Here is a 12,368-nt window from a genome sequence, read left to right as displayed (position 1 = left end):
GTGAGGGAGGACAGTTACTGGAAATTATATACAGGTATCATTAGAATTCCAAACCAGTACAAGTTGCCAGTGATTCCTGACCCCCAAGTAGCGTCCTGGTGTCATCCTAAAAATTCCCCAAGAGTAGATGAGTTAGGAATACTCCTGGTAATTAGCAAAAGGTCAGGCTGTCTGCCAACTGGAAGCAGAATATTGACCAAAAGCAGGAGGGTGTAGTTATCCTTGAAAAGGGCCGTAAAGTTAGAATCAAGCGGAGTGCAGGTCAAAATAAAAAGCGGAGATGTAGGGAAATACTAGCAGTAGGGTCTACTGGCTTCATACTGGAGGAAGGAGAAGTTAAACCAGTTGATTTTGCTTCTCACATGTTGATTCCACTCCTGTAAGAGGTCTGTATGAAGAGTGGTTTGGGCTCAGAACTTCCCATAAAAGCGGACTGGAAGTGGCCTCCTCCTGCTACAATAGGGGCAGATCATTGAGGAACTCCTCCACCTTCCTCTTCAGAAGACTTAGGTACCAATGCACGTTGTGCCTCTTTCCAGTCCGCTTTTACATAGGCTGTATTACTAGAGCTTCCATTTCTTTACTTTAGTTACCGCAGCGGTCCTACGGCACTTAGAGGTGGTAAGATTTCCGCTTCTCACGTTGCCATTGTTCTACAGAGGCTACAATTCAAAATTGAAATCCATGTTGCAGGGCCCAGCCATACAATTGTATAATGCATCCATGCTTTCATGTCAAAGTATGCTATGATTTCTATATAGCAGGGGTCCCCAACTCCAGTCCTCAGGGACCACCAACAGGTCATGTTTTCAGGATACCCTATGCTAAGAACACCTGTGGCAATGTCTGAGGCATTGGCAATAATTACATCACCTGTGCAACATTGAGGAAATCCTGAAAACATGACCTGTTGGCGGTCCCTGAGGACTGGAGTTGGGGAACACTGCTATATAGGATGCCGCTATTGAGATAAAGCGCTGGATCAGACTTATTGACTGCACCTTAAATAATTTAACTATTGTATTTGACATTCACGGTTTTCATTTGCACTGCTTACGCTGTATTATTTCTATTTAGTAAAGTCACTGGGTTATTCACTGCAATCAGTTGTGTTCAGTGTCCTTGCTTCCACACTACCTTGAAGTCCACTTTTGTTCTTACATTTTCACCATGATCCCCCCCCCTATCAGTTTGGGTGGTTTATGATTACAGTGATAAGAGGAAAGGTTCATGGAGACCATTTAGTGTTGCTGCTTTGGTAGTAAACCAGGATCTTCTCTTCCTTCTATCCACAATACTTTTTCTCCACGATCCCACTCACAGGTTTGAATTTGGGTGTTGGGCAGATCCAGAATGATTCCACCCAAAGAATAAATGTTCTTATTGGCTGCTTAGGGTCTGTGAATAACGGATGGCTAAAACTTATATTTGCTTAGACCAGTTCTCACATTCCTAACATGAATATGGCTTTTTTTCTATGTGAAGTCTCTGATGAGCTACAATATTTGATTTTCTTGTGAAATATTTTCCACATATGGAACATGAATAGGGCTTCTCTCCTGTGTGAATTCTCTGATGTCTAACAAGATGTGATTTCTGCATAAAACATTTCCCACATTCTGAACATGTAAATGGTTTCTCTCCTGTGTGAATTCTCTGATGTGTAACGAGACTTGATTTATCTATAAAACATTTCTCACATTCTGAACATGAAAACGGTCTCTCTCCGCTGTGACTTCTCCCATGTACAACAAGATGTGATTTATATGTAAAACATTTTCCACATTCTGAACATGAATATGGCTTCTCTCCTGTGTGACTTCTCTCATGTATAAGAAGATGACATTTATCTGTAAAACATTTCCCACATTCTGAACATGAATACGGCTTCTCTCCGGTATGACTTCTCTCATGTATAACAAAATCTGATTTATCTTTAAAAGATCTCCCACATTCTGCACATGTAAATGGTCTCAGTCTTGTGTGAATTCTTTCATGTATAGCAAGGCCTGATTTACGAGTATAGCATTTCCCACATTGAGAACATGAATAGGGCTTCTCTCCTGTGTGAATTCTTTTGTGCATAATAAGACCTGAGCTTCTTGTAAATCGTTTTCCACATTCACCACATTGAAACCTTTTCCCCCTGTTCTGACCCGCACTTGAGGTAACACTCTGTGATTGGTCAGGAGAAGGTTCCTCAATATTATTAGGTGGAATATATGATGGATCTGTACTGTGATGTCCTGGAGGTACATTAAGGGTAATGAGGTTTTCTCCTGAAGAGCGCTGCACGATATCTTCATCTTCTATTTTATAATTTACTGATAACATGAAGTTTCTCTCAGAGGTTTCATGGGGATTGTCTGTCAAGAATAAAAACATGAATTTTGTGATTATTTATTAAATGACAAAGTAGACAAATGTATCACATTTTTATTAGGCTGGAGGCACACATGTAGCTTGTGAAGCAGAAGTTGATCCACCAGTAAGACAGACGGGGCAATTCTCTTACTAGGAAACCCAAACATTCCAAAATAATCATTGTTGTCTGATTTCCATAAGAAATTAATAGGTTTTTACTTGTATGTTGCAAAACAAGGTCTGTCTAGAGTTTCTGCTGAAAAAAGGACCTTTAAGGGGGGCATGGCCTAGGTACAGACTGGGATGGCAGCATCAGAATGATCTCTGCTCATTCCTCTACGCCTAAAGCAATGCTAAAATCAAGCCTGCGGGCAATTTACTTACCCTTTTCCTCGCTCTTGACTGGGAAGAGCAAGGATGATCGGCCCCCAAGCAACCAAAAGTACAGCCCAAGCTACTGTCTGAATTGTCCACTGCTCACAACCCCCCAAGGCAGACACTGGGACCTGCAGCTCTTCCTCTCCTGGCAGCTCATGGTGTGGAGGAGATAGACGGACTGGCTCTCCTACATCACCAGGATCGCATCCAGGTGAAAAAGCCTGGAGTCTCCAAGCAGAGTAAGAGGCATGATGAGCTTAAACCGCGCACATAGCACTACTTCGGAACTTAATATGATGCCCACACACATGGCAGATTCAGCTTCTCCTCACCTACTGATAGCCCTGAGAAACATAGGACAAGAATGGAAGCCTCGCATCCCTAAAAACCTACACTATCTGCCACAGAGGACCCCCTTCTTGCTATGCCATGTTTAAATCAGCCAGCATCAGTAGCCTTTAGGAAAGAAACTTTTTGGCCATGAATAGGTATCTACTACTTTCAATGCTCTGGTTGATACCATTAAAAGCAAACTGGTTGACCTTAAAGATCACAACAGGAGACAGAATGTAAAATTTCAAGGAATTTCTGAAAATATTTCCCCATAAGAATTGAAATGAATATCTAACCCAACTGATGAACACGCTTCTACCTTCTAGCTCGTCACATGAGCTATTGCTAGGGCTCATAGAGATTGCAGAAACCAAAATTTCACCTCGATGGTGTATGACATGATATCATAGCTAGAATACACTTCTACCACATTAAAGAAGCATTAATTAATGGTCGCAGCTCGTAAAACCAATAATTTACCAAGTCCATACACAGGAATTCTTCTCTTCACCAATCTCTCAGCTGCAACAATTCAGGTCAGGAAAGCCATCTCCCATACTACCAGGAGTATATGCAACGTTAAGATTCAATAGAATTGTAAGATTAAAAGCTGAAAGTAAAAACTGCAAAAAATGGCAATAAGGTCATAGAATGTGTGTGAGACTTCATCTTCCTTGGCTCAAAAATTGACCAGGCTGGAGAATTATGCTAGAAATAAAACATAGGATACCATTGGGGTGAAGAGTGATGCTAAAACATGGACTAAGTCTGGAAAAAGTAGGGATATCGACATCGCAACTAAACACAGGATAGTGCAAACCACCGTTTCCCCCAGAGCCATGTATGGATGTGAAAGCTTAACTGCGAAAAAAGCACATAGAAAAAGGTCTGATGTGTTTAAGCTGCGGCCAAAAGCTGCTGCGTATGCCGTGGATGGTGAGAGTAACAAACAGAGAAGTCCTGAATCCTATAAGACCCCATATATCAGTGGAGGGCAAGCCGGCTGGACTCAGATTCACAGAGGACAAGATGACCAGACTCAGCCTTACGTATTTTGGCCATGCAATGAGAGCAGAGTTGTGAGTCACTAACGACTCCCAACAGAGGTCAGAGACACAAACACCGGATTATGTTGGGAAAAAGGGTTAAAAAAGGAACAAGTAAGAGTTAACCCTTTCCAATCCAATTTGTATCTTGGTCTTCCTAGGGGGGGGGGGGGGTTTACTCTTTTTCTGCTGTTATACAGCGGCGCTATCTGCTGGCTAAAGCCTGTACTGCATGAGGTGACACATTGGATAGGCTCCGACAGCAGAGAGGCTGGCAATATACAGTAAGAGAACCCCGACGGGTGTCTTCCAACATTGTAGCTCTACAGCCTTAAATCATAATGTCTTTACAGGTCAGACAGTGGATTGGAAAGGGTTAATGTCGATAGAAAGGACTCGGGCCAGAAGACGGGATTGAAACTAAATGTACGACAGCTGTCTACACAACCTCCGCTCATCTCGCTGCCGATGCGCATCGCTCATCTCATAATAGGCAATATCTTCCTTTACCACTCAGCATCAAGCATGAAGTATCCGCCAGGTCTCGCAGCCTGGGTCATGGGGACACTGCCATAGAGTCATAGAAGAGCAGCCTCACAGCTAGGAAGTCCCAGCCGGCACAGGCCTGGCAGAACAGCGGTTTACGGCGCCCCCACCTGGAGATGGATTGCAAGCAGCGACAAGTAAGAACCTCGGCGTTCCACCAAAGGGTTCTTTTTAAAACTCCAGGTATATTTTTAAAGGTGTCCTGACAAAACTATTCCATTTCTACAAAACAAGGCCCCCAATATTAAACTCCGGACCCCAGTGAGGAAATCTCAAGACAGGAAGAGCTAAAGAAAATGTTTGCTCCACTCCAGTGTTAAGGTAACACTTCAGCAATGCAGGGAGGACCCTCCTTGGTTAGAGTTCTCCCCCCCAAAGGCTAGAAACATGGACAGGGTCAGAGAAAAAGAGGCTGAGACCCCCAGAGTAACCAGAAGATAGAGCCAGGGTCCGGGGCTTCACATATATAACATGTAGGTCAGCTAAAGGAACGCGTCCCACCCGTGTGGGGATGTACAAAGGATCAATCTTACAGATCGCCTTCAGTGACTGCTGGTCAACACATCCCACATGACAGAACGTAGGACCGACTAACATTCAGGCCTCTTTCACACAGGCTACAAAATGCATGTATGTGAAGCTCATGGCTTCCAATAGGTTCTTTCACATGAGGGATATTTTGCAGCTTGAAATAACCTATAGGAAAGCTTGAGCTTCCCATTCATGCATTTTGTAGCCCATGTGAAACAAGCCTTACATGTAGAAGCTCAAGGAGGATATTGTCTGACTAGGAAGCTAAGAGTGCAAAGGCACCTTACGACTACTACTTTACATAAGGATGCAACTTCAGGGAGAGGGTTTCTTATACAAACTTACTACAGGCATTAGTGTTCGCCAAGGTAACCTCCACATTCTGAAAACTGTACCTTGTGCAATCAGAGCAGTCTTATCTCAGACCTCCAAAAGGTACCCAACACCAGAGATACCTTACTGAAGGGGTACAATGAGGAGCCGAGGCTTTATTCTATTCATTGACTTCTCCACTGAAGACCTCATCGTAGGAAGAGCACACACCCCAGACTGCCCAACTAATAACTCCGAGACGGAAGTATAGACTGACCTCACGCTGGTCCTACCAGACCTTGTACCGATCTGCCGATCTAAAGGCTCATAACCAGGAGCAACAACTGAGCTTCTGCTGCCTCTATCGGACGAAGAGCTCTTAGGCCACAGACCATGCCCAAGAGGCCATAGACCCAGCCAAAGCTCAGAAGTGAAGCCCTTCTTACCCCTCCAGACCACTGTGTTGTCATCAGGTCCTGGATCTGGAGGTTTGACACACAGACAGCCGCCGTATTCTTCTGCATTCTCGCAGGGTTAAGGCACAGTTGGAATCCAACCCCTCATGCACGGTGAATCCACACGGGACGGGCTGGAGAGCCTCTGGGCGCCCATCTCTTCAGACCTATCCAGTGGCTGCTGGAGGTGCTTACACCAGAAAGGTAACCTGCGTTCCTACATAGTTTGGGGCACAGAGTCCCTGCAGTTCCCTACTGTTAGAGATCTGGAGGAATCCCGGGAATCCTTTTCCCAACCACTCCCACTCACAGGAAACAGTAAATGAGGAGGTGAAGGGTGTTGCCTCCCTCAAAGAGATCTGAGAGGACCCCACTTCCTGTCCGGATGGGAGGCGCTCCCTAATGGGAACAATTGCTGCAATACTTATAAGATTTCTGATATCCAAAGGGACATTTATAAAAGGACGCCAACATATAGTAAATTATTCCCTGACTACTTTGTGTGCTACGACTATCTGTCCTACAAGCTGAGAAATTCACAAGTTGCTATTTTCTACATGTTTTCTATGAACATATAAGTATATCAAAACTTACCCCTAACATTAAGTATGATGCATTATGGGAAAACCTCTGAAAAATCACTCTAATAAGGAAAAGCGCGCCAAAAGTTATTACCACAAAGTGCCGTGTCAGAGTAAAGGAAAATGGGGCTGTCAGAAAAGCTGCAAGAAGGGGTTACTAAAGCGCTGAGGAGCAACCGAACCTGAAGGAACCCCCCAGCTCATCATCACTTACCTGCGGGAACGTCCTCTTCCACTTCACTCTTCCACGGGTGATCGCCCCTCATCCTCTCTTCTTCTACCTCCACTTTAATATCATCTTCACCCTGATGTGTCACATGGAATAATGCAGTACAATATGGTGGAGAGGCGGGAAATCTAACCGGCCACCAGGGAGCTCCACCCCCTATATAGAGCAGGACCACAGAGCTCCACCCCCTATGTAGAGCAGGACCACAGAGCTCCACCCCCTATGTAGAGCAGGACCACAGAGCTCCACCCCCTATGTAGAGCAGGACCACAGAGCTCCACCCCCTATGTAGAGCAGGACCACAGAGCTCCACCCCCTATGTAGAGCAGGACCACAGAGCTCCACCCCCTATGTAGAGCAGGACCACAGAGCTCCACCCCCTATGTAGAGCAGGACCACAGAGCTCCACCCCCTATGTAGAGCAGGACCACAGAGCTCCACCCCCTATATAGAGCAGGACCACAGAGCTTCACCACCTATATAGATGTACTACAGGACCACTCAGCACCACCTACCTGCCAGTTCTCTAGCACATCTTCCTCTAAACGGTCCTGGGAATACGGAGGACGGGGATATTTCTCTGGTGGGTTTCTCCTCCCGGCTCCATCTGTGGAGACACACAGTGATGGAATGGATTATACATCCAATGATAGAAGAATGTAGGCAACCTCATACCTCCCGCGGGTGGGAGACCCTCCAGCATGGCGGCCGCGTACACATCCCGCTGGTCCTCTACATACTCCCACTCCTCTTACCTGGTGACCCCGCCTCCAGCATGGCGGACACATACACATCCCTCTACATACTCCCACTCCTCTTACCTCGTGACCCCGCCTCCAGCATGGCGGCCGCGTACACATCCCGCCGGCCCTCTACATACTCCCACTCCTCCATGGAGAAATAGACGGCCACATCCTGACACCTTATAGGAACCTGACAACACAATATCCAGTCATCAGCCAGAGCCCCCCGCTAGAATGTCCCCCCACATTCCCCGCAGTCACCTCTCCTGTCAGCAGCTCCGTCATCTTGTTGGTGAGTTCTAGAAGCTTCTGGATCAGGGAGTGAGGATGGATGATGGGAGTCGCTGTCTTCTTCACTGCTGTGTACTCCTGTGGATGGAGGGAGACGCTCAGGGATGGCACAAATACAAGACAGATGGGAGGAATGGAGGGAAGTTCACCTCTCCGGTCAGCAGGTAGATGATCTCCCAGGTGACGTCTAATATCCTTCCGCTCATCTCCGTGCCGTCCATCTTGGGGGTCATTCAGGAGAAGGATGATTGGGGTTGTAGTCTTGCAGGCGCCTCTATCAGAGAAGGAGGAAACATGCAGAAATCTATATAAATTTGGTATCGAAATGACAGGAAGGATAACGTGACGCCATTCATACCGCACTGCCATCGCTGGTACAGATCACAGAGATGGCGCAGGAAGTGCTTTATTATTCTGTTTTCCCAGAAACACCACAAAGGTGATTTAAGAACATTATTTGTACCCCAAAATGGTTTCAGAAAAGAAAAACTAGAAGACAGAAATCCTCACACAGCTTCCACCAGAAACACTAAGAGTGCTGGGTCATTTGGGGTTAAATCTCTGCTCATTCTAGGCTCAGGGGTGCAGTGGGCGGGATGACTCAGTGAATGGTGGCTTAAGGAGTCCAGTGGGCGGGACTTAGTGACAGCTATCTCTGGACACACGCTGATGCCGGGAAGACTGTCAGCTACTGAGGATGACTCTATTCCGCTCGGCTCCGCCTGCTCTGTAATGAGCTGCCAGCAGATATGACTGGCGTCAGCGGATCCCTGTAAGATATAATATCCCTCTCATATACATGATTACAAATATAGGATGTCACCCTAGAGACCCCTGAACTACAGGAAAATCCAACACCCCCCCTATTACGGCAGTGAAATATAACAAACCCTCTTACTCCTACTGCCATCAACGATCGATGGACCCCACTGTATCTCACCAGACCCCCGAACTAAGACTGATCACATCTGGAGGACAGACACCAACCACCACTGATGGACCCGACTGTATATCACCGGACCCCAGACCTAAGACTGATCACATCTGGAGGACGGACACCAACCACCACTGATGGACCCGACTGTATATCACTGGACCCCCGACCTAAGACAGATCACATCTGGAGGACGGACACCAACCATCACTGATGGACCCCACTGTATATCACCGGACCCCAGAACCAAGACTGATCACATCTGGAGGACAGACACCAACCACCACTGATGGACCTCACTGTATCTCACCAGATCCCCGAACTAAGACTGATCACATCTGGTGGACAGACACCAACCACCACTGATGGACCCCACTGTATCTCACCAGACCCCCGAACTAAGACTGATCACATCGGGGGGACGGACACCAACCACTAATGATGGACCCCACTGTATATCACCATTAGTCAATCATATGTGCAGGTGTTATTGAATACATGAGATTAGGTTTATCCGTGTATATATGCGGTTTTTAACATATCAGATGTTTCATTTAGCACATCATTGTGTTGTCATACGGTTTTCGTATGCATTGTAGTTCCTAACAGCGGCATTTCATATACGGCCGCACACCATCCCCTGGTAGTATGACGCTGAGCATCATTACGTCATCTTCAGCGGCCGCTACCTGAAAGACACACGGGATATACGGCGCCACCATGGGGATGGGCTCACGTGACAGGCGTCGAGACGCTCGTGACGCGGTCAGCGTCATGACGTCACATGCGGGAGGCGAAACCTGGAAGATGCGTGGATTGCATAGCGCCCCCGCTGTAACACACACGCTTTGCTGCACTGAGGATGGGCTGGGCAGGAGTAAGATGATTGGTTCACAGCTGATTGTAAGTCCCACGCTGTATAGATATGTGTTTGTTTTACTGTTGACTGTTATGCTTGATAAAGTGGCTGTTTTTGGCAACGAAACGCGTTGTATATAAGGTTTTATCCAATAAATACTCATTGGGAATATCTTCATTCCATTTTCCTGCTGGAATGTTTCCATAGAGCGCCGAGCCCTTTTTCTTTTTTTTACATTTACTTCTTGAGGAGTTGAGCCCCTTCATTGGGGATACAACGGGCTTTGGCTAGCTCCCCGTGTGCATAGGGAGATGTGGAGTACACCTTTTAGATTGCTATTCATCTATATTACGTGTCTACCGAGACTTGGAGGTGTATGGTGGGAAAGCTCTCAACATTGGGGGCTTTTCCCACCGACACCGGGTAGGTCATTTTCATTTTTCACTTCACTATCGTATCGGCATAGAAGGGAGGAGCGCTGTCCTGATTGTTCTCTGTTTCACATCTGGAGGATGGACACCAACCATCACTTTTGGACCCCACTGTATATCACCAGACCCCAGAACTAAGACTGATCACATCTGGAGGACGGACACCAACCACCACTGATGGACCCCATTGTATATCACCTGACGCCGGAACTAAGACTGATCACATCTGGAGGACGGAGACCAACCATCACTGATGGACCCCACTGTATATCACCAGACCACGGAACTAAGACTGATCACATCTAGAGGACGGACACCAACCACCACTGATGGACCCCACAGTATATCACCGGACCCCAGAACTAGTACTAATCACATCTAGAGGACGGACACCAACCACCACTGATGGACCCCACTGTATATCACCAGACCCCAGAACTAAGACTGATCACATCTGGAGGACGGACACCAACCACCACTGATGGACCCCATTGTATATCACCTGACGCCGGAACTAAGACTGATTACATCTGGAGGACGGAGACCAACCACCACTGATGGACCCCACTGTATATCACCAGACCCCAGAACTAAGACTGATCACATCTGGAGGACGGACACCAACCACCACTGATGGACCCCATTGTATATCACCTGACGCCGGAACTAAGACTGATTACATCTGGAGGACGGACACCAACCACCACTGATGGACCCCACTGTATATCACCAGACCCCAGAACTAAGACTGATCACATCTGGAGGACGGACACCAACCACCACTGATGGACCCCATTGTATATCACCTGACGCCGGAACTAAGACTGATTACATCTGGAGGACGGAGACCAACCACCACTGATGGACCCCACTGTATATCACCAGACCCCAGGACAAAGACTGATCACATCTGGAGGACGGACACCAACCACCACTGATGGACCCCACAGTATATCACCGGACCCCAGAACTAGTACTAATCACATCTAGAGGACGGACACCAACCACCACTGATGGACCCCACTGTATATCACCAGACCCCAGAACTAAGACTGATCACATCTGGTGGACAGAGACCAACCACCACTGATGGACCCCACTGTATATCACCAGACCCCAGAACTAGGACTGATCACATCTGGAGGACGGACACCAACCACCACTGATGGACCCCACTGTATATCACCGGACCCCAGGACAAAGACTGATCACATCTGGAGGATGGACACCAACCACTAATGATGGACCCCACAGTATATCACCAGACGCCGGAACTAAGACTGATCACATCTGAATGACGGACACCAACCACTGATGGACCCCACTGTACATCACCGGACCCTAGAACTAAGACTGATCCCATCTAGAGGATAGACACCAACCACCACTGATGGACCGCACTGTATATCACCGGACCCCAGAACCAAGACTGATCACATCTGGAGGACGGACACCAACCACTAATGATGGACCCCACAGTATATCACCGGACCCCAGAACTAGTACTAATCACATCTAGAGGACGGACACCAACCATCACTGATGGACCCCACTATATATCACTGGACCCCAGAACCAAGACTGATCACATCTGGAGGACGGACACCAACCACTAATGATGGACCCCACAGTATATCACCGGACCCCAGAACTAGTACTAATCACATCTAGAGGACGGACACCAACCATCACTGATGGACCCCACTATATATCACTGGACCCCAGAACTAAGACTGATCACATCTGGAGGACAGACACCAACCACTACTGATGGACCCGACTGTATATCACCAAACCCCGGTACTAAGACTGATCACATCGGAGGGAGGGACACCAACCACCACTGATGGACCCCACAGTATATCACTGGACCCCAGAACTAAGACTGATCACATTTGTAGGACGGACACCAACCATCACTGATGGACCCCACTGTATATCACCAGACCGCAGGACTAAGACTGATCACATCTGGAGGATGGACACCAACCACTAATGATGGACACCACTATATATCACTGGACCCCGGAACTAAGACTGATCACATTTGGAGGACGGACACCAACCACCACTGATGGACCCCACTGTATATCACCAGACCCCAGAACTAAGACTGATCACATCTGGAGGACGGACACCAACCACCACTGATGGACCCCATTGTATATCACCTGACGCCGGAACTAAGACTGATTACATCTGGAGGACGGAGACCAACCACCATTGATGGACCCCACTGTATATCACCGGACCCCAGAACTAAGACAGATCACATCTGGAGGACGGACACCAACCATCACTGATGGACCCCATTGTATAACACCGGACACTAGAA

The 12,368-nt window shown here is 47.3% G+C and overlaps 1 protein-coding gene across 1 annotated transcript in view; it reads right to left on the bottom strand.

Annotated features, from left to right (window-relative positions):
• Window positions 1–1,007: 1,007 nt before the first annotated feature.
• Window positions 1,008–12,368, bottom strand: part of LOC136618078 (oocyte zinc finger protein XlCOF7.1-like) — a 148,848-nt gene continuing 137,487 nt past the window's right edge. Inside the window, exons 6-7 of the mRNA XM_066594302.1 lie at window positions 5,578–5,587; window positions 1,008–2,101 (exon numbers count right to left, since the gene is read on the bottom strand). Of these exons, the coding sequence (XP_066450399.1) occupies window positions 1,453–2,101; window positions 5,578–5,587 (659 nt within the window). The 3' untranslated portion in view covers window positions 1,008–1,452. The remainder of the gene's footprint in view (window positions 2,102–5,577; window positions 5,588–12,368) is intronic.

This window comes from Eleutherodactylus coqui, chromosome 1, assembly GCF_035609145.1.
Source record: "Eleutherodactylus coqui strain aEleCoq1 chromosome 1, aEleCoq1.hap1, whole genome shotgun sequence".
Taxonomy (NCBI): Eukaryota; Metazoa; Chordata; class Amphibia; order Anura; family Eleutherodactylidae; genus Eleutherodactylus; species Eleutherodactylus coqui.
The sequence above is the reverse complement of the archived record's forward strand: the minus strand, read 5'-3'. Positions and strand labels throughout refer to the sequence as shown.